We start from the raw sequence: 21,666 nt of genomic DNA, 5'->3' as shown, positions 1-21,666 counted from the left end.
TTCTCCCCCTGGTCCATGTTGTGGGATCAGGGATATGACTGTAAGCTCTTCTATTTCTTGGCACCTCAACCTCTGCTGTCCCTAGCACAACAGAAGGAAGGGGATGCATACATCACTGGCGTTCCAGTAAGCCGTCTTGGCTCTGATAAGGACTGGTGTATCTAGAATTGGGGTGTACTTGTCCTTCATCTTTTCGTATTGAATCTTGTACTTTTTCTAAGAAATAAAGATAAAAGAGAGAGACAAAGTTAAGTTCACATGTTTCCATCCCTCACAATTCACAACCATGTCACAGACCCGCCCTGGGGACACAATGTATTGTGCTCATTAGGAGAATGGCTCTGTCTTCTGTTCTTCATGCTGCTGAGCACAGTTAATAGACACGGTCTCTCCTGTCACAGGCAGCAGGTGAGGGATTTTTCCATTACCATTTAGCCCCCCTATACCTTCTCCCCCCAACAATCACCACACTATTGACCATGTCCACGAGTCCTTTTTCCTTTTTGCTCAATCCCTCCACCCCAGGTGAGGGTTTTAAGAAAGGATTTTTATCTTTAACCCAATGCTGTGGTGCCAAATTCCCAACCTACCTCGCTGACCAAGTCCTTCACGTCCTTAGCATGCTTCAAGGCTGTGGTCTGGTTTCCAGCATGATGATGGGGTCTCTCTTTCGTGGCAAGTTCAACATATAGGTACTAAATAATCAGAATAGAGATCAGATGTTATAGAGATGAAACATTTCTTATTCAGTATTCAGTCTTCTTTATTCAACATAGGGAAGACTTAACATTCAGTCTTCTTTAGTCTGTTTTCCTGAGGGTATTTTGTTTGTTATATGTACTTCTGTTCATTTGTTTCTCTCTGTGTCTCATTTTGGAAACACACAATCATGCCCCAGTTGACTAATAGTCTTACTGGTGAGTACAGTTCAATCTAAACCCATATAACAAAGAATGCTGATAGATGAACGAGAGGATTTTGATAGAGCCTTCAAATTTTTTTTCCATTTTTGCCTGAATGCATGACATGTAGTTTCATTCATCTGTGGACAATAGATAGGTCCTACAGAATGAGTCAAGCAAATTATTGTCACTACCTGGAGTCCACAGACCACCTATCCAATGACAAAAGTTGTACAGAACTTGGAAAAAGAAGACACAGCATTACCTGCTCATGTAAACCAAAACCATGGTGATGGAAGCCCAGACAAACACTGCCTCTTGAAATTAACGGGCACCTAACTATGTTAAGGACAACCAAGTGTGAGAGGCTGCTGCTGACCAGGAAAAGTCAGGCACCCATAACCATCCTTTGTGATGCCAGTGCGGCAGGATTTTGAATCTTTGTATATTGATCTTACCTGACTCTGAAGCTTCTGTCCATGCTTGGCTCTTAGAAGATCAGGAGTATCAGGAACTGAAGTGAAGATTGACTTCTGCTTTCTGCCTGCAGCTCTGTACACCAGCTGGACATAAAACAGTCATCACCGTCATTTCTGCTTCATCGACATGTTCCCTGCAGATCCTTCATTGCATACTTCATGGAAGGAGCAGGGCCCTCCCACTGCAACAATCTCAGTTTCTTCCCAGGAAACCAGTAATTCATTTACCGCCTTAGGCTTCCTTTACTTTTTCCTCTCCTATCAAAATACATCTGTAGTGCATCCAAGATTGAAGCCTTCTGCTGTGATCTTGGTCCCTTCTCATCTGTCCTTTCTAAGACCCTGTTGCAGCAACTATCCTCTCCCCCTCCATATCCTCAGCTCTCTGTTTCTGCAGCCCTCTCCCTTCGTCTGCAAACAGACTCAATTTCCTCCCTTCATTAAGCCTTTTCCAACCTCTAGCAATGGACTTTCTCTTCCCTTCCACAACCAAACAGACTATGTGTTTGTTCTTTTCCTCTCATTTGATTCATTTCTCAAGGTGAGATAGTTTGGCTTCCCCCAACCACTCCAGTGAAGTCACTCTCAATGAGATTACCAAAACTTTACAATTGCCAAGTCCAAGAATGTTTCTCTGTAGCGACTAAATCTGCTGATCAATTTCATTCCTGAAAATCCTCTTCTCTGTCCTCATTCCTCCCTTCTCCCCTGGGTGCTTAGGGAGCAACTTCCTTCTCAGCTTCCTTCTGTGGTTCTGTCCTCCCCCAAAGGGTCCTATTCTTTGGACTTAAGGGTTGGTTGGCCCCTTTCATCATATATATTCTCCTTGAGTGACCTCATTCATACCCAGGGCCTCAACCATCAATCTGAGATTGGTGAATTCCAAATCTGTATATCCAGTGTCTCCCCTGAGCTCCAGACCCAAATTTTCAACATTTTGAACATGGATGACTTACCGTGTTCAATGTAGGTTTCTTTATGTTACCCCCATCTCCAGGCCAAATCTGCCTCTCCTGTTTTCTCAGTTTTGCTAAATGACTCCTGATCTCCCAGTCACCCAGGTCAGAAACTTGGGGAGTCACCCCAACTCCTTCTCTCTCAGCCCCACATCCAAAAGGTTGTGAACCCTGGGTTCCCAACTTCATAACAGTCCTTAAGTCTGATCCTTCTCCTTTCCCACCACCACTGTCCTGGCTCAGCCTCCTATGTCACTACTTATCTGTAGGAGCCCCCTGAACCACTTCCCCAAATCCTCTGCTGGACACTCCACATGGCTCATCATCTTTCACAAGTCTGAGGAAGAGATCTTTCTTAAAGCAGATCTTAAGGCTCAGCTCTACTGTGCTCAGAGCAATTCTTCAATGATTTTTCATCAAGCCCCCGTCATTGATACAGCACCCATGCACCTTCATAACCTAGCTTCTATCCTCTGTCTCTGGTGTCCTTTCCCAACAGCCTTCCACTCTCGCCATGTGCTATTTTAAACGATTCCCAATGTCTAGACCTCATTACAGCCATTTTTATACACTGTCCCTTCTGCTTAGAGTATTCCTTCCCCTCCTATCTGACTGGAAAACTCCTGGGGTCCAACTGTCTTGATTATTTCTATAGGATACCATTTATCATGTTGATGCCTATGTCCTCTTACAGATTATGGGCCCGTGGAATGCAGGGACTCTGTTCTATTATCACCTTGTGCTTAGATAAGTGATGTGAAAAGCAGTAGCTCTCCAAGAAATGTTGAGGGAATTTAATATGAGGTAAACTAGAAAGTATAAATGGATAACAAATAAATTCTAATTATGAATATAAATGCTAATTAGACAGACAAAATGTAAGAAATAAAAAGTATATGCACATGTATGTACATGTCCATTTTTTTAATCTAAATTACATACAAGTGCAAGTTGAAACAAAATGAGCTTATATGTTTGAGTCTATTTCTGAGATTACCAAAAGAGAGAACCTAATTAAAAATTTACATTCTTCTAAGCTAAATGTCAAATAAAGAAAAAAACCCCATAGAATATCATGGTTAAAGAAACCCAAATTATTATCAAGTCCAATCTCTAGCTCAGGAAATTGGGGTATTGAAGTTGTGGCTTATACAAGGTCACACAGCAAATGGGCAGAAAAGCTGGGACTAAGGCCCCCCTCTCCCATGTCCTTTCCACAGCTCTCTTTGCGCTGTGTTTCCTCATGAGTAGGTACCCATTGTTTATGCTTCTTGGGACAATACTCCTGCTTCCTAGTACTGCAAAAGTTTATGTCACAAGAATCTGTACAATTCAAAAATAATTCAAAACTTAATAACTTAAAGTTCCTTTAGCTATTAAGTGTTTTACTAAACCAGCGTTTCCCAAACTTTCCTGATCCAACACCTCCCCTCCTACTCCCTCCTCCCTTGATTCCTTATTAGAACTGATTTGCAATCTCTTCCCTAGACCTTCTGAATTCAAGGTAGCTTGGATCAATGTTTTATCAAATCCAGGTCATTCCATGGTGAAGCAAGTGTGGGAGAAACTGCACTATTAAGAAATGGCTACTCTTCTTCCTCAGTGTTGATGCACAGTACGTATAAAGTTCCCAAGAGGAATTGGGAAGAGGACAAATTAAAGTTTTAGATAATTCTGAACCCAGACATCCAAGAGAAGTAGGGGTATTTCAGAGATATGAACACACACTTCTTTATTTTTGGTTGCTGGAGGAGAGATGTGCTATTTTAAAGCAGTGGTTCTTAACACTGGTGGCATATTAGAACCACCTATGGAGCAGGTAAAATCCCAGGCCAAGAGAGTCCAATATGTGGGTATGGGGATCAGAGCTCACTCGAGGGCAGCTTTAAAGTATTTCACAGACAGATGATTCTGATACTTAGCCAGAGTGGAAAAATGCCTTTACAGAGATTTAAAAACAACAACAACACATAAGCATTCCTATTGGAAAAGCAAGTGGGCTCAATGTAGCATTTATAACAGCTGAATAATTAATCATCCTCTGCCTCTGGCTCTCCGAGAGTGTGGGAAGTTGTACACCTCCTCCACTGAGGGCCACATTGGGTTTACTGGGCATCTCGAAGTCTAAGAGCCTACATGATTCCTCAGCAGCAGCCATCAGAGCTACTGAGAATGGGTAGTCAGTGAAGTGGCCCAACAGTCAAAGCTTGGCTCAGCTTGATGGAGCCTGGTGGATGAGGCCACAGACAAACTGAGAGCTGAGGGAGAATGGCCAGCTGACCTAAGATAAGGGCAATCAGCGACATCTGTGCAATGCCCTTACCTTCCCAAAGCAGTTTTAGCCATTGGCAAAAATGGGCATCTATTATGGCCATGGCACTAAGGGAAACACATGTACATAAGATGGGGTCCAACCCTTGAGTAATCAACAGTGTAGGAGACAGCATATCTAACTAAGCACAATGAGCTGCAATGAATCAGGACCCTCAGTGCCAAGTGGGGCAGAGGAAAATGATGGGCACACAAATAAATTTTAGTTTGGAACTTATTGAGTGGGAACAGAGTGGGAAGCCATTGAAGACTTACAAATGACACTACCATGATTAGGGTTAATGATAGCAGGAATTAAAGAGAGAGAAACTTTTGAAATAAATTTGGTTACAACAATAGTGTAAGACAACACCTTTCTGATCTATAAGATCATGTAAACTGTCAGCAGTCCTAGTCATAGGTAAAACAAGTGGCAATATCCTCATCTTATTAAAAGAGGGGTCTGTAATTACAGGCAAAGGGGAGATATTTGCCTCACAGAGTTGCCTGAAAAGTGATCATGAGAGGAACACACCCTGTCAGCGCCAGGTCCGCAGACTTACCTCACTCAGGTGTGTCTTCAGTTCCTGTTCTTTTCTGTGTTCTGGAGTGTCAACCACCACTTTATATTTGTCTCGCATCTTCCTTGCTTTATCAGTGTACAGGTAATTAGACTGAAAAAACCAACAAAAATATAAACTGATTCATCATTTAAGGAACTGCAGGCCATAGTTACACATTGTCTTTCAAATGGCTGATATGTGTAAGTCAAGCTGACCCTCCATGTGCCCTGGATGTCTTCCCAAGCAGGGACAAAAACAATTGCCATCTACCCGAGCTCATCACCTTTGATAGAGGGCACAGATCATTTTAAGTAGGTCATGACTTGCTCAGGAGGGTTAATGGCAAATTTCCCCTTAAAAGTAGCTCCAGGCAATGATTCGTTCTGCCAGCTTCCTAAAGCTGTGTCGGAGTAGCCAGGTGTTGTGAAGACGGACACTCACCCAGAGCTTCCGCAGGTGCCGGGAGCGAACCATGTCAGGAGTGTCCATCAGGAAGCAGCCCAGTCCCTTCAGCATCTGTAAGTCCTCTTTGTATTTAATCTGTGTGGCAAAGATAGAAATACAGCTGGTCAGGAGCAAATGTAAATCAAGGATGGATAAGGCAGAGTCGTGGCACTTTTTTATTGATATATCTTTCATTTCAATTCAACACATCCACCTTTTACTCTTAGTTTGCTTGCACGCAAGTAAATCACAGTTTTTAAAATTTAAATATCTAATGCTGAGTTGAGGTGAGGACATGGCTATCATTTTGTTATTGTATTGATGGGAGAAGAGCCTAGATTTAATGGAGTAGTCTTTCAGGGGAAGAAAATATCCAAGGAGGAAAAACTAAAAAAGACAACAAGAAGTTGCTTAAGGGCATGGGAGTTAGGGAAGAGCAGGAGAAAGATCCTAACCATGACCTGAAGCAGAGGCATTTGGAGAGTGAGGAGTTGGTCATGATTCAGTGGCGAATGAAGAACGGCAGCCAGCATTCTTGCATTTCCCAAGTGGTCCTCTAACCACTGTTTCCAAAGCTGGTAAAATGTGGGTTCCTGCTCTCACACTACTTCACCTCCAGCTTATATACTTAGTGGAAAGGGTTATTCAAAGGTTTAAGTGTTGAAAGAAGCCAGCCTCTCGGTGAGAGTCTTCCAGAGAGACCCCATAAGATGCTTACGTCACTGGTGATGTCTCCCACGTAACGGCAATGGAGCACTTGTGGTGTGTATGGCAGTGAGATCATGTGGCCCTGCATCTTGAAGAAGTCTGACTTGTAGATCAACTACAGAAAGAATGTCCACAAATACACACATTAGAGACTGAATGGCTGACAGCCACTCAGGGTTCCCTGGCCTGTCTTCTCTCCTAAGAAATACTCACCTCGCTGACAGCCTCTTGTGTCTTCTTGACTTGGTGGATCTCAGGCGTGTCAGGGGTTGTGTGAATCTTGTCTTTCAGTTTGTGGTACAGTTGTCGATACAGTCTCTACATTGGAGGAGACACCATTTCAGGTGGTTAGTGTGGGACACTGACTGGTCAACAAGCAAATAGTTTACATAAAGAGACATGAGAGGGGAGATTAAAGATATAGAAAATGATTTAGATTATGCAAAACAGAAAATAATATTTTATTTAGGTGAAAAACTTTGAGTATAAAGTCTTCCATTTTCTATCAGATAATTAGATGGTAGATCAGACATACAAACTAATAATTCACATAGAAAACTAGGATCATGAATCAGAATAAAATGTAACCCTATTAAAAAGTTTTGGACACAAACATCAAAATATAAAATTAATTTGCATTACAATGTATGGCACTGGCTCTTTACAATGGCATTATCAAATATAGAAAAACATTTCCAAGTGATGCCAGTATCAAAACGGTGACAAATAAGACCCTCTTACTCCCTGCTGATGTATAAGTTTATAGCTGAAATACAATTAATTCTTAATGCATTTCAAACAAAACCATGGTCTTTGAAATGTAAGATTTCCTTCACAGAATTAGCATCACAGTACCTCGCTGGTAACATCATTGACCCTCCGGACATTGACAAAGGGAACATCATTGGGGCCGAGCGTGTACCCGTTCGCCTTGATGTGCTCATAAACTTCTTTGTACTTGAACTGCAAAAGCAAAGTCAGAATGAGACCACTGATGGGCAAACAAGGAGTAGGGTTACATTTCTCAGATGGAAAAGAGCTGTCGCTTTCATTTGGAAATGATTCTGTAAGCATTAGTATAAGAAAAAAGTCATTGACAAAATTTCAATAATAATCCTAGTCTTGAAAATTATTTTGTTGGCTGATAAAGCCAGGTATAGAAAGGAATAAAATCCAAGATTGCCTAGAAGAAATCTGTAGGCAGGTATGCAAAATGCAAGAAACCCTACATTTTTAGCCCCAATATAGCTAATAAATTAGGAAATGCAAAGAAAAAAGAGACTATTTTAAAGACTGAGACAGGCTTTACAGATCGATACTGGGCCCTGCCTGGCCAGCAGGTTGGAGTCCCAGGACTCTGAAGGATGACCTGGAAGGGAGAGCTTATTCTTCAGCTGATGGCTGGTTTGGGGGTATGATCTGCAGGCCAGCGTCACTGGAATAGATGAAATTTCCCTAGGCCTTATCCTTCAGGTAAATGGTATCGAGCCCCAGCCTGGCACTTTTAAAAAGTGGGGAAGGTTGGTGTCAGAGCTAACAACTGGTCAGGACACAGGTAGTGAGAAGCTATCTGTCCCTCTGAGCTTTCTATGACATGGGTACCAAGGGTGAGTAGTAAGGTAAGTACCAGGGCCAGCAGCCCAGAAAGAAGTCTTTCTTTTCAAAGAAATACACAGTGATGTTATATTCTTTTCAATTCAATATTGCAAAAGAAGGACAACACTACCACCACACATCCATAGTGAACATATTTACATTCCTAGTGGGTGGCTTCTGTGTACAGCTAGCAGAAGTAGAGGCATCATGGCAGCCATGAACCCCAAGCCACGGTGACTGAGTCTCACAGACATAGTCCCATGGGAGCCCTGTGCTTATTGAGTGGGCTGTGCACACTGCCAAACTGAAAGCAGGCCAATGCCACAGCGCGCCTGGGAAATATGCTGTGTCCTCTCCTCTGCTCCTATAATTACATCATGTCGAACCTTCAGGGTGGTGCTGGGGGATGAGAATAATCCAGTAATGACTGCGAGTGGCCCTCCCAATTCCGATCCCATCTTCACGAGGAGGAGAGCACTCACATAACTGCTCATGTACTGGGTGTCCTTGGAGTGCCTGAAGTGCGGAGTGTCAACGGGAAGCCTGTACCCAGTAGGCAGGGAGCGCTTGCCAGCTCCTCGGTACAGATTCTGCCAAAGGAAGAAGAACAGGTTACATGAGATCTGCATCAAATAACTGATTTGAGCTAAACAAGTCACATCCAGTTCACGTGGGGTTTTCAATTAGATACTAAAGTACTTGTGCTTACTGAATCGATTTCAGAGAGAAATTAAATCAGTTCTAAGAGTCAGGCAATTAATCAAATTATTCTTCACTGATTGTTTTTTGAGAAAAAGAGCAATGAGTGCAGAGACTTATAGAAATTAATTCTTCCGTGCTTCCGAACATGTGCCCAGTTGACTGCATGGCAACTAGCAAGACTTTGGGCTAAGTAAAGAAAACAGGCTGCCAAGGGCCACTTCTGTCCTTAACCACACTCTTAAGTGATATTTGAGCTGCCACCGATCTCAGAGACACTCATAATTATAAGGCACAACTTTGGAAACCCATCTCCCCCACAAACACAGCTTCGATGTTAGACTATGAAGCAGGTAGGATGCTCATATTCCTGGCAGGAGGCGGAAGGAGTTTCTTTCTGTGATCTTAAATGATCTGTCTCTTAGAGGAGCTACAGAAGTAAGAATATTTAAAATATTCAAAAACAAATTACTTCTAACATGCAAAATAGCAGAGTAGCACTGAAGGTTGAGACCAAAATAGCACAATCAAGTAACACAGAATAGAAATAATTAAATATGTAAATAGAATCCATATTCTTTCTTATCTAAATTTCAATAGCAATTTCTAGCTTTATTTCTTATTGTTAATAGTCTTTATGATTATAGCTTTGTCTTTGTTATCTCGATTTTAAGCTTTTTGAGAACAGAGATGGTAGATTGGTCCTCTTCTTTGTAACTTGTGAACATTGCTCCAAAAATGTTCATTGTTTGCTTAAAAAGGTGATCCAGCCAGCCGAAAAGAAAGACAGGCTATGCACTGGGTGTTTTGTTTTTTTTAAGTCATGTGAATGGAACAGTATACACAATTTACCAGGTCAGGCTGAGAAGATGTCCAGCCGAGGTGCCTTCTACAGAGGTCAAGTACCTGGCCTTTGTAAGCTGCACCAGGATATGTGCCAGTGCTTATAGAGTTCCCACTGCTCACCTCACTCTGGAGCTTGTACGCATGCACAGCCCGGTCCAGATCCACGGTTGTTGTAGTTGGAGCCACTTTGCCTCTGACACTGTGAATGTAGTCATAGTGGTAGACGGCCTGGGTGCAGAGAGAAGCAGAGGGGGTTGATTCAGACTATGGCAGCATTGTTAGAAAGAAGCAAAGTTAATGGAAACCCAAGTTTCTCTTTTTATCTATCTATCTATCTATTTATTTATTAAAAGGTAGCGTGCTCCCTTTGTCTGAAAAATTCTGATATATTATTGTGCCGTGTCCAATAAGATCAGAGCCAGGGTGTGGACATCACCCTGAGAAATAAGTGTAAGAGTTGGCTCAGGCAGAAGAAGAGGAGAGTGGTCATTTTACCACTGCAAGTTCAAAAATAATAGGTCTCAATGTTCTAAATCACTGTTGGGATAGCATTTACTTAATTAACCTGTGGAGTTCATAAAAGAAGAGCAGCTTTGTGCCTGTTCTCCCTGCTCTATGTCAGGCATATAGTGGATGCTTTTCACCCATTTTCTCATTGCACAGATAAGGATGCTAAGGCTTGGAGAATTGCGTACTTTTCCTAAGCCTCAGAGATTGGTAGAGACTGGACTCCATACACACCTCTAATTGCAGAGCCTGCTTCCTTATTCTCCTTCAGTTGGCTCTCATGTATTAGAAGGTCTAGGCAGTGACACCTACACTGCTGCTCTTGGTACAGGGATACAAAAAGCAGCTTTGCAAGCTCTGTCTAAAATGACAAGTGTTTTATAGACTTAGATCACTTACAGCTCCACCCCAGGGAGCTCCTTGAACACAACAGGTTTCAGAAAACCAGAACAGAATCTTTTATTTTTGTTTTTCAGTAATAGTTGACATTCAATATTATTTTATATTAGTTTCAGGTGCAGAGCAGAATGTTAAGTACTCCCTAAGGCATCAACTCTGGTTTCCTAGTGAAAAAAGGCTAGGCACTGCCCAGTCTTCCGTTCTTGCCACCTCTTCCCGAATGGTGGCCCTGTCTTTGTCTCTGCCCACAGCAGCATCCCCAATGGGCACTTACGTCGCTTAGTTGTTTCCCGCTTTGGACAGCTTGGACGTAGACTGGGGTATCGGTGACCAACTTGTAGTCATTCCTTGTTTTCTGCACATGAGCTTTGTACTTGATCTGCCACAAGAAAGAAAATAAAGCCTGTGTTAGATCATTCACTACGTTAGACACTACTGGTTTTCACGGAGGGCTCGGTTGTTTTTAACTCCAGGCATTTACGTTCACTAGCACGTATTTAACAGACCAGGATCTGTTTGAAATTATGACAATCAGCGTCATCAATTCCTAGAGTCATATGGAACTTTTACAGTCTTCTAGGAGGTTTGACAATTGCTATTCTAGGAACACTTAAGCTTTCTTACTGAGATCTTGATTACAGTATTAATTTGCCTGGCAAATCCTCTCTGAACCAATAGATCCTGTCTATAGCATCAGAAACTCTTAGCAAATGAGATTCTTCCTATAATGACAATTATATGCTCATTGATATACCCAAAATAGCCCAAAAAGTAGGGAGAGGAGCCATGTGCCCCTTCTCCCCCAGGGTACAATGGGACAGCTCAACTGCATTGTCGAGTAGGAATGCCATCTGCACTCCCGAGAAAGGGCTGCTTTCAATTCCTAAGTGCCTTTCTGTGGCTTGGCCATCCCCACCACGACTTCAGATGCAGCTGTTCTGTGACAATGTTCATCGTTTATATACCCTCTCCTTGACTCTGGACTACATAAAGAAAAAAAATACGAGAAAAAAACAAGGCAAACTCACATCGTTGCGTAGATCATAAGCGTGTTTGGCATGGAGGATTTCAGGCGTGTCCCAGACATAACACCCAATGCCTTTCAACCAGTTGAGATCATCCTTGTACACAATCTACAGAATGGAAACAGATAAAAAGGACTGGCGAGATAAAATTTGACTGTAAATGTAACACCAGAGACATGTGCACCCTCTGGACCAAGGCTGACTTTGTGGGATGAAAAACAAAAAGCATTATGCAATGAGGCCAAGCATGCTGTGGAAACATTGGCACACCGAGTCCTGCTCCCAGGGGGACTTTTGACCTTAATCAGACCCACGAGCACACAGGAAAGCCATCCTGAAGAAGGCTGAGGTGAAGAAATAGGTGAGTCTGCTTCACTTCAGGGTGGGCATGTGGGGCTGGGGAGGGTGGGCCTTCAGAAGCAGTGCGCTTACATCGCTGATCTGGTCCGTGACTTTCCTGACGTGACTGTTGACTTGCAAGTCAGGGTGGCAGATCCACTCGTGGAGGTGGAGGCGGTAATCAATTTCGCTGACTTTCTTCTGAGAATCCTTCGCAGTAACCAACTCTACCATGTCAGGCACGATGTTGATTTTCATCTTGTTCTTTTCATACACTGATTTGTACAGGCGCTGTGAAGTTAAGATGACATGCCACTTGTAAAGGAAATTGTGCATGGAATCACGGCCATGCATGACTTTCCTATATACCAGAGAAGTCAGGACGACCAACTTATAGCAACCAGTTGGGGGCAGAGCAGGGACTGGAGTTTTCTGACACTTTCTACAGATTCGTGTGAGCAGGAGAAGCAGCCTGGGCTGAAGTAACCCCTAACTTCTTCACATACGCACAGTCAGAGCCACATGTGCTGTTTAATAGAAACCATTCTGACTTACAGTAGATGGCTATATTACTTGGCTTTGATTTGAGGGAAGGCCTTTGAAATTACTTACATCAATGTTAAACTTGCCAACTCTGAGACATCGTGCTGTATTTGGATCATCTTCAACACTTTTTGGTAAAGTATAAAGAGCTTTGAACTTCTCATATTCTTCCCGATATTTGATCTACAGAGAGAAAGCTCAGAGGAAGAAACGTCATTTGGGAGAGGAATGGGCCTGTGTTGTCACGAGAGAATGAGACTTAACAGGAAGAGCCCATCCCTGAGCCCAGCCACCTTGGGGCCACCACTGCCGTGAGTCCCTTCTCTTACCTGTGCACAGTGGCAGAGGTGCGGCAGTAGTACCTGCCGCAGGTTATCCTGGGCTTAATTCAGACTATGAATGAAAGTGCCTTTGAAAGTATAGAGAGCTATAAAATTTTAGTCACTGTTTGTAATTCTTCTATCCCAATACTAGTACTTGTGCTGCTACTACAACTACCTCATTTCAAAGGTTATGTAATTTTAAATGATCTCTTTTGTGATCATGGCTTTGTTTTTCTTAATCATATGTGAAAGAGGAAAAATGTGTTCAGGAATTCCTTTGTTTTTAGTAGCTGACAAACCTGGTGCATAAGAAACACTCGAGTTTTGGTTTCTACCATGGTTTTCAAAGATACAGTGCAATCAACTTCTATGGGAAAACTAACGTTTAGTTTGTAAGTTGTATTGGCTTTTACTTAGTGCTGCATGATTTCATGAACTAGGAGGCAAGGCCATTACAGAGACTAAGATACAATCCCCCGGCACACAACAAAAGTAACAATTCTCTAACAACTGGGCCTCAGAACAGAGGCCCGCATCCCTGTATAAAAAATGGGAGATGGGAGTATTTGCTTTAGAATTCTTGCAAAGCTCTTCACTGACTAGAAATCAAACAAAATCCCCATCAGAATTTTCCAGATTATTAGTTCACATACTTCTTACACCTAACCCATTCTTCGATTATAAAGAGGATAATATTTAAAGGCACCTTTTAAAAAAACTATTGTTGGAACCCTTCTTTTAGGGGATTAATTTCTCTGTGTCCCACCTTGTTCCAAGAACAAGTTTCCAAGAATCCTGCCTCTGTAACTTTTTTCATGACAAAAAATATGAAAAACAAAAATAAATTCTTTGCTAAGCTTTCTAAACTCTTACCTATGAAGCTTCTCTTCCCAAGTGAAAAGTTTGCCCCTCTGGGCTAGTCTGTTTACAGTCTTCCAAATAGTTGGAGTTGGGAAAAATCATGTGTACTAGTTTTTCTCCAAGTAAGAAGTATATTAATTTCATATATTATACAACAAGGTCTTTTTTAAAAAATATATATCTATAGGTCCAATAGAGGGTAGTGAAATCAGCTTACTAGGTCACTGTCCTTATAAAGGAATAGAATAGAAATGAAATGAGTGGAGTGCATTGTTTTTCGTGGAGCAGGAAGTCCTCTTCTATAAAACATTTCTGTCAAAAGGGACTCACAGTGACTTCGGTTGTATGTGCGTTGACTTGCAATACAAAATAAATTTCTCACTGTGGGTCTTGATAAAAAAAAGTTTTGAGAAATATGGCCTAAGATGTTATATAAAATGTTCACAATTAAGGAGGGAAAGTTTCTAAAAGAGGTAAAGTTCCCAAAAGAGAACTGGGTTTATTAGATCTCCAGTGAAGGTTACAGGGAATTTTATAATAGGAGGTTTTACTTAAGAATGTTTTAGGCATAAAGGGTTAAAGAGCATAAAACTTTGTACTAGATTCAAACAGCTCATGTAATTTAGGATTTTTAACAATCATTTCTGTACCTAAGAAAAGTTGTTCTTTTTTTATATTTCATGGTAATAAAGATAACTACCAGTATTTACTTTTAAATGACTTATTCAGGGATGTAGAATGACCAGTTATCACATTTACTGGTTTATTTTTGTGCTACAACCCACACAATTCTATTGAAAAAGAGTCTATTTTGTGCAGTATAGTATGACTTCTGTCTATCCCCACTTCAGGCTGATGTCGTTTGCAGGCAATCCGCCTAAAAGGCCACACCTGTGTCCTTCATACAAGTGTTTGTGATTTTCTCTGGACTCAGGGCCCTTGAGAGGAAGAAGCAAGTGCACAGAGCTTGTGATGATTGAGCATCTGGGACTCTCGCAGGTGGGTACATGCCTGTGGAAGGGTGGGGGGCACTTCTGGGCAGTATGTGTATCAGCCAGAGCAACCCTGGGAGTGGAGAGCCGGCGAGGGCAGAGAGTGGGTGGGAGGCTATCATGCTTGTACTTCACTTACCCTGCTGGCCAGATCCTTCTGGTTCCTGGCATGTGTCAGGGACATGGTGTTGGTAGGTAGGATGTAACTGGTGGCTTTCACCCTTTCCCAGATTTCCTTGTACAGGTTCTGTAGGAGTTAAAAACTTTCTTGTGAATATGGAAAAACACATTCTGGTTAGCTTCAGAATTGCAGGTTTTCCCCTTTGTTTCTGCCCTTCTCAGACATGCCAGAACAACCCCAGACCTTCTCCCTCTGAAGGCTCAAGTACCCAGGTGAATCACTGGTTCAATGCCACGACCACGCTTAGCACAATGTGACAGTTAGCAGAGCTTTTGATGCCATATTCATTCCCCATAGGTCTAAGAATTCCTGGAGGATGGAAACCACTAACATTAAAAAAAAACAACAATATTTACCCTTCTCTATTTTTAAGTAGATAGTAGAAGCACAAAATATGTTTGTTTTCATTCCTACACATTTATTTGTCCAGGAGAAATAAAAACTTATGTATACACAAAAACCTATGTAAAAGTATATAGCAGCTTTATTCATAATTGGCAAAAATTGGAAACAACTCTAATTCCTTTAACTGTGAATTTATCTATTCACAGTTAATTAACTGTGAATGGATGAACAAACTGTGGTACATCCATGTGATGCAATGCCATTCTGCAATAAAAAAGGAAACCTACTGATTTATGCAGCAATGCACATGATACATAAATTGATTTTGCCAGAAGAAGGAAGCCAGACCAGATGGCAACATGCTACGCAATTCCATTCACATGGTGTCCTAGAAAACGTAGCACCTTAGGGACAGGAAATGTCTCCATGGACGCCACGAGAGACAGGAGAGGCCAGCATGAGTGAAATTGGGAAACTACAGAGAATTTTTTTGAATCTTGACTGTACTGGTGAAACTACATGACTGTATGTATTTACCAAAAGCCACAGCAGTATATTCCACAAATAGTGAGATTTACTGCACATAAATTAAAACAAAGAAAGATCCAATCAGAATGAAGGAGGGGACTAAGATGGAATACAAACTGTAACAAATAAATCTGTGTTACAAATGTACAACCAGACTTCAGTGATGGAACTGGGGAGAAAACAACTAATTTAAATGACTTTGGAAAATGGAATTTTGACGGGACACTCTAATGCCATAGACAAAAACAACTGTATACACAGTACTGCACTCTAGTTAGTAAATCTATTTCTCACTGGGGTACAGCTTAGCAACTTGAAAATACTTTATGTGCATACAAGGGTAGCACAGATGAATAAATATATCATAGATCATGAGAGCCAGGCTTTTCACTAGATAGGAAAAAGAAAGGTACAAGTAGGAGAAAGATGTTACAAGTAAGGAAAGGGAGAAGGCTCAAATGAACCCTGTGGTGTTGAATTGCATTGGAGGTATCAGGGTGATATAGCTGGATAAACACAGAAGTCAGATATGTAAGGATACATTGGTTGGTATACATACATGTATTTCTAAGCTCTGTGCACCTAAAGGAGCACATAGCAATGGCATCCCAGGAGCAACAAGCACACCCAGTGCTTAGATCTTGGCTTTTGAAATACCATTCTCCAATAAATAAGCTAGGGCTCTTTGGAGAGAGGTTGGTTCCAGGTCTGGAACAGGGGAAATACAAGGTGAGCACGGAGCATTTGGTGGTGACAGGAAGTAAGGAAGTGCTCAAAACACACGATGACGGGGTGTGTCAGGGGGGCCCAGGAGCCACCCTGAAAGGGCTCCCAGTGGCCAAAGCTGAAACAATTTCAGTAGCAAAATAGCAATAGTATTAAACCAAATCCCATGAAATAAAAGAAACACTCATGATCCCATGCTGATATAAACAAATGAACAAATAAACAGGGAAGGAGGAATAGTGTTCCTTACAGAAGAATTCTGATGAATAAATGTAGGAGGATTAAGGGAAAGAAAATCACCAGTAAGCATATTTCACAGTAATAGTGGTTGCAAGATCCATCAATATGTGAAAAAAAGTTTGAGGAGAAACAGGATGGTGTGTAGTCTCAAAGGATCTCCTCCATGGTATTTATTAATAAAAAGGGAAAAACAGTAACTCGATGGTGGAGAAGCTCATCAAAGAGCAACTTAACCAAGTGATGAAGGACAACATCACTAGTTATTGACATCACGTACCGCCTTCCATGAGGCACTGAGGAGGGCACATCACTTCTGTGGTATTCTTAAAAAAATATTTTATATATTTATTTATAGAGAGAGGGGAAGGAAGGAAAATAGTGAGAGAAACACCAATGTGAGAGACAGACATGGAGTGGTTGCCTCTTGCACATTCCCAATGAGGGACCTGGACCACAACCTGGGCATGCGTCCTGACCGGGAATCGGACTGGTGACTCTTTGTTTTGTGGGATGACACCCAGCCCACTGAGCCACACGGGTCAGGGCCTGTGTTATTCTCACCAAAAATGCTCTCAATCTAATCGTGAGAAAACTTCATATAAAAACAAAGGAGGGACATTCCACAAAATAACCAACCAGTATTCTCTCAACACATCATGAGAAAAGGATGAGGAAAAGGCTGAGAAATGATTGGGTTGGAGGAGGCTGAGGAGATATGAGAACTAAGTGTGATGGGGAGTCCTGGATGGGCATCCGGAATGGAAAGAACTTTAGTGGAAAAACTGGTGAAATCTAGATCAGGTCTGTAATTAACATTCCAACAATGTTAATTTCTTAATTTTGATCATTGTACTACAGAAAGAACTATGGGGGAATTCTATGCAATATTTTTGAAACTTTTCTGAAAATCTCAAATTACTTCCAAATGAAGTTTAAAAAATGTGTGTTGAATTTAATCAGTTGAGAAGAGGAAAAAGAGTGCCTTGGTTGGTCTGTAAGCCACTGGCCACTAGAGAAGCCAGAGAAGGACAAGTTCAAGATCAGCAAAGAATAGCTTCAACGGTACCTGCCTGCAACATGGAAGAAGTTGCTGAATGTGTGTCAAATGTGTAAAATAGTGCAGTATTCAGATTGGGGTTCACCTAATTGCAACTGGGAGGATTAATGAGATAAAGTAGAAATTTGAAGGTCCAGGAGAAAAAACTGGACAAACCTTTGGGAGTGAAGGCTTGTCCCTTTTATTTTCTTATTAACTCAGAAGGGGGAAGGTGACCCAAATGAGAGAGAGAAAAACTCAACTCACACTGCTGTAAAGATTCTTCAGATTCTTGATTCTGTCGTGATCCACTGTTTCTAGTACTGTCGTGTATTTGTCCTTATTCTGATGATAGTTTTCTTTGTATCTCACCTACAGATACAAAAAGGTGGGTTATTCTTTTCTCTTGCAAAATGTACAAAGACAAATGATGGCTGGTTCTGGAACAGAAGATAAGAAAGACGCACCTCACTGGCATTGATGCCACTTTGAACAGCAGTCACGTAAAGTGGTGTGTCTGTGACCAAATTATAATTTTGTAGATTTTCTTTACCTGCTGCTGTGTATTGTAGCTGTGAAGAAAAACAAGAGTCACCTAAAATGGTAACATACAGGTCTGCTGTCAGCTTTGGCAGTTTGTGCCAACTTAGATGTGCCCTCATTTACAGCAGGGCTTCCTGCTTTAACCCTAACACAGAGGCTGCCGTTGCGCAGCCCTGCAGACTCTGTGTGGCTGTAAACCAGCCGTTTCTCCTGACCAAGGGTGAGGCCTGGATGTCTCCTGGCCCTCGTCCCCGTTTTGTTGTCTCTCCCATGCCCACACTCCTCCTGACTGCAGCTCCTTGGGGGTTCTATTCGCCATTCTGTTAGTCTGCCCCATCAGAGCTGAACCATGTGCTGGGAGGCTTCCCAAATATCTATTTTTTTACTTGAGAGCTTACCTGCCTACGGTCAAAGTGTGCATTTGCATTCTACTACCCACAGGTTAACTTGATCAACCAAGGTATTGATGCTTGAGACTGGTTTACTCTGAAACACCTCCCAGATAACTTTCTGTTAGAAATGCCTAATGCCTTAAACTATCGAGAGACTCAAGCTGAGAAGGTCCAGTACCAGAGCAGCCCACCAGGAAAGGTTTTGCTGGGAAGGGGGCCTTTGGTTTCCTTTGATCATGCACTGTCAGAGCAACTTTCTCTGCCTGGACACAGGGACAACCTTGCCAATACCCTGCTGAGAGCACCATGGACTCCTTTGGTCCACAGCCTGTTAGTCATTCTAGGAAGCCTGGCTCACCTGACTCTGGAGGTCGTACGATTTCTTGGCCTGGAGGATCTGGGGTGTATCCCAAACATAGCACCCAATGCCTTTCAGCCAGTTCAAGTCATCTTTATACACATTCTGCAAGAAGGAAGGAATGGTGAAAGATAATAGGTACTAAATGAATTTGCAAGTGAACAGTTTGATGATTTCCTATCAGCTCTTGGCTGCACATGGTGCTTTGTGGTCACAGTGTGGACTTCTCAACAGCTGGGAGGTCTTTAATGCTCTGGCCTATGGCAGCTTAGGAGGAGGGCAATAGCTAACTTTTAGTCTTGTTTTAAACAGACTAAATATTAGGTGCTAAACATAGGTGTCCAAGATTCAGAGGGAATTCTTATACCAAAAAGTGGTTATTCATGCCATTGTGTGCTGGAAAGCAGCAGGATTTATGAATACGGGGATAATTAGAGCATGGGGGGCCAGAGCAGGGCTGGGCAAAACCTGGGATTAGGTTCAACTGCAAAAAAGACATACATCACTCAAGATCTCCTGTGCGTTTCGGGCCCGGATGACATTGGGTTCTTCTGGAAGAGAGGTCCACTGGTGGAAGTAGTGCCGGTACTCTAGGTCACTGAGGATGTACTGACACTTTTTGGCCAGCACGTGATTCATCATGTCATTGGGGATATGAACATTTGCTTTGGTGTCTTCATAATGTTTTCGGTAGTTCAACTAAAGAATAATATTTTTTTAAAGACAAAAATAAGAAAGGAAAATGTAAATTTTCTAGGTCAAACTCTTAGGGTCTTATTTCCAATAAAGATCAATACCTTGAGAATAGATAGAGGTTAAACAAATGATGCTTTGATATGTTCTTTAAAAAAAAAAAATCCCCCATCCTTATATAACACTGAGTAAAAAATGACCTTATGGTCAAATACAGAGGCCCACTGTGCAGTAGTGAAGGTGAAGGGAAGGGGGGGGGACTCAAAGCCATCACAGGCTAACTGGCAGGGGTGGGGGAGAGCCTCTGACTGCCTCATTCTTCACCACCCCATCTGCAGCTAATCTGGAACCAAAAGGTAGATCAGAAATAAAGTTAAAGTGAACTTTGCTTACCACACTCCTCATCTTTTGGAAATCCAGACAGTGAAGCACCTCAGGGAACTCACTGACTTCTTTTCCAGCCAGGTAGTGACCCTTCTGCTTCTCATATGTCTCTTTGTATTTCAGCTGTGAAATAGGTTCAGCATTGAGAACCACTGGGTTTTCTAACCAGCCCTTGCTCCCCAGTAAAGACTCTCAAATCTATGAGAGGAGAAAGTCCTACCAACCTCACTGTTCACATAGTCAGCATGCTTGGCTCCAACAATGGGGATGTAGCGTTCATCCAAGGTGTAGCCATAGGCCTTGGTACCCTCCCATGCCCCTTTATACAGTATCTAGAACAAAGAAATGTGTGTCAACAAATTTTGCCTTCAGATGCCACTAAAAAGAAAGTGGTAAGATCAAAGTAAAATATCTATGCTTAAAGGCAAGGCTTAAATCTTTATTTAAAACTGTTAGTGTGCCTAACGAAGGACAAGGCAGTCTTTTGGCTTGTTGCAAATGAAATTAACAAACTCTGAGGCATTGTAACAAAGGTTAACTATAGCTACAGTTCTAATAAAAGTGTAAACAAATTTGCTCCTAGGGAGAGAATCGCTGAAGGTTGTTTCCCACTGAGATTGAATGCATGCACACCGCATGCACATTTACATCATCCTTTATATTACCCTAGTGCTCCATTCCTTGGCTGCAAATGTTTGTACATGATTACTGAGGAATTACCCAACTTTTCCATCTCTTCTCTGATGGTAGTTGCTCTGTCCTGTGTGCACCCAGAGCTGGTACAGCACTTGTTACATTATTATTTATCCGTTTGTGTGTCTGTTTCTCTCATTTGTGTAAATTCCTGAAAGGCCTGATTCATTTGAACATTAGCTCCTCAGCACCTCCTACAGTGCTCTGTACAGCATAGCAGCTCAAAAAACACCAGCTGAACAAACGCTATGTGGTCTAATTAGTGTGCTACTTTTAATAAACAAGACTGAACATGATAGATATAATAGATCTCCAAAGTTCAGTTGTTCACAAAATCATCCAGGAATATGAATACTGACGAGAGCTTAGGAACCGAGTTGTATATCACATAAAATGGCACTTACAGTACTATAAAGTTTTCCCATGTCTTTCGAGTGGGTGATGTATGGTGTCTCCGGTGAAAATGTATACTTGCCCTTTAATAATTTATTAAATGTTTCTTTATATTTTATCTAAGGAGAGAAAACAAAACCAAACCAAACCTTTGATTACTATGAATGTATATTTAAGTTCTATAGGTTTACCTAAGCAAGATAATAATCAGTTAACATTCATTTAGAGATTGAAATGAACAAATGGACTAGAGATTAAAATGGATTAATTTCAGTCCATGTCAACTAATACAATAGAATAACTTGAACAAAAACATGGATATCTAAAAGTGGGTACAGTTATTCTACCTACCAGTAGCTTTTAAGACATTCTCTCCCAAAGATTATCTCGTAACTGCCGCCCCCCCCCCAATTTTCTTACAAGCCAATCTGTTCAGTGAGAGACAACTAGCTCCCAGTCTATGTACCTCATTGTACACAAAGCAAACTTACATCACTTTGGTTGACTGAGTTAATCTTGGCCAAGACAATCTCTGGAGGATCTACCACACTTGTAAAGTTAGGATAGTTGTCAAGAGCAGCCTTCTTATATTTCACCTGCAAAGTAATAGACATGATGAAGACAGGTCTCCCCCTACAGAGTACCTATACCTACATGGTAGG

At 41.7% G+C, this 21,666-nt stretch overlaps 1 protein-coding gene across 21 annotated transcripts in view; it reads right to left on the bottom strand.

Moving 5' to 3' along the window:
- The window catches only part of NEB (nebulin), a 199,106-nt gene that overhangs the window by 49,125 nt on the left and 128,315 nt on the right, over positions 1-21,666 (bottom strand). For all 21 annotated transcript variants that reach the window (XM_045855577.1, XM_045854126.1, XM_045854714.1 and 18 more), the window contains 23 exons: positions 21,496-21,600; positions 21,016-21,123; positions 20,143-20,250; positions 19,928-20,041; positions 19,343-19,540; positions 18,842-18,946; positions 18,016-18,120; positions 17,816-17,920; positions 14,632-14,739; positions 12,386-12,499; positions 11,867-12,064; positions 11,438-11,542; positions 10,684-10,788; positions 9,624-9,731; positions 8,441-8,548; positions 7,218-7,325; positions 6,576-6,680; positions 6,373-6,477; positions 5,652-5,750; positions 5,211-5,321; positions 1,361-1,465; positions 591-695; positions 112-216 (listed from right to left, as the gene is read on the bottom strand). In XM_045855577.1, coding sequence (XP_045711533.1) covers positions 112-216; positions 591-695; positions 1,361-1,465; positions 5,211-5,321; positions 5,652-5,750; positions 6,373-6,477; positions 6,576-6,680; positions 7,218-7,325; positions 8,441-8,548; positions 9,624-9,731; positions 10,684-10,788; positions 11,438-11,542; positions 11,867-12,064; positions 12,386-12,499; positions 14,632-14,739; positions 17,816-17,920; positions 18,016-18,120; positions 18,842-18,946; positions 19,343-19,540; positions 19,928-20,041; positions 20,143-20,250; positions 21,016-21,123; positions 21,496-21,600 — 2,637 coding nt within the window. The remainder of the gene's footprint in view (positions 1-111; positions 217-590; positions 696-1,360; positions 1,466-5,210; positions 5,322-5,651; positions 5,751-6,372; positions 6,478-6,575; positions 6,681-7,217; positions 7,326-8,440; positions 8,549-9,623; positions 9,732-10,683; positions 10,789-11,437; positions 11,543-11,866; positions 12,065-12,385; positions 12,500-14,631; positions 14,740-17,815; positions 17,921-18,015; positions 18,121-18,841; positions 18,947-19,342; positions 19,541-19,927; positions 20,042-20,142; positions 20,251-21,015; positions 21,124-21,495; positions 21,601-21,666) is intronic.

Source organism: Phyllostomus hastatus, unplaced genomic scaffold (genome assembly GCF_019186645.2).
Source record: "Phyllostomus hastatus isolate PE091 unplaced genomic scaffold, TTU_PhHast_1.1 phas_contig_1, whole genome shotgun sequence".
Lineage (NCBI taxonomy): Eukaryota > Metazoa > Chordata > Mammalia > Chiroptera > Phyllostomidae > Phyllostomus > Phyllostomus hastatus.
The sequence above is the reverse complement of the archived record's forward strand: the minus strand, read 5'-3'. Positions and strand labels throughout refer to the sequence as shown.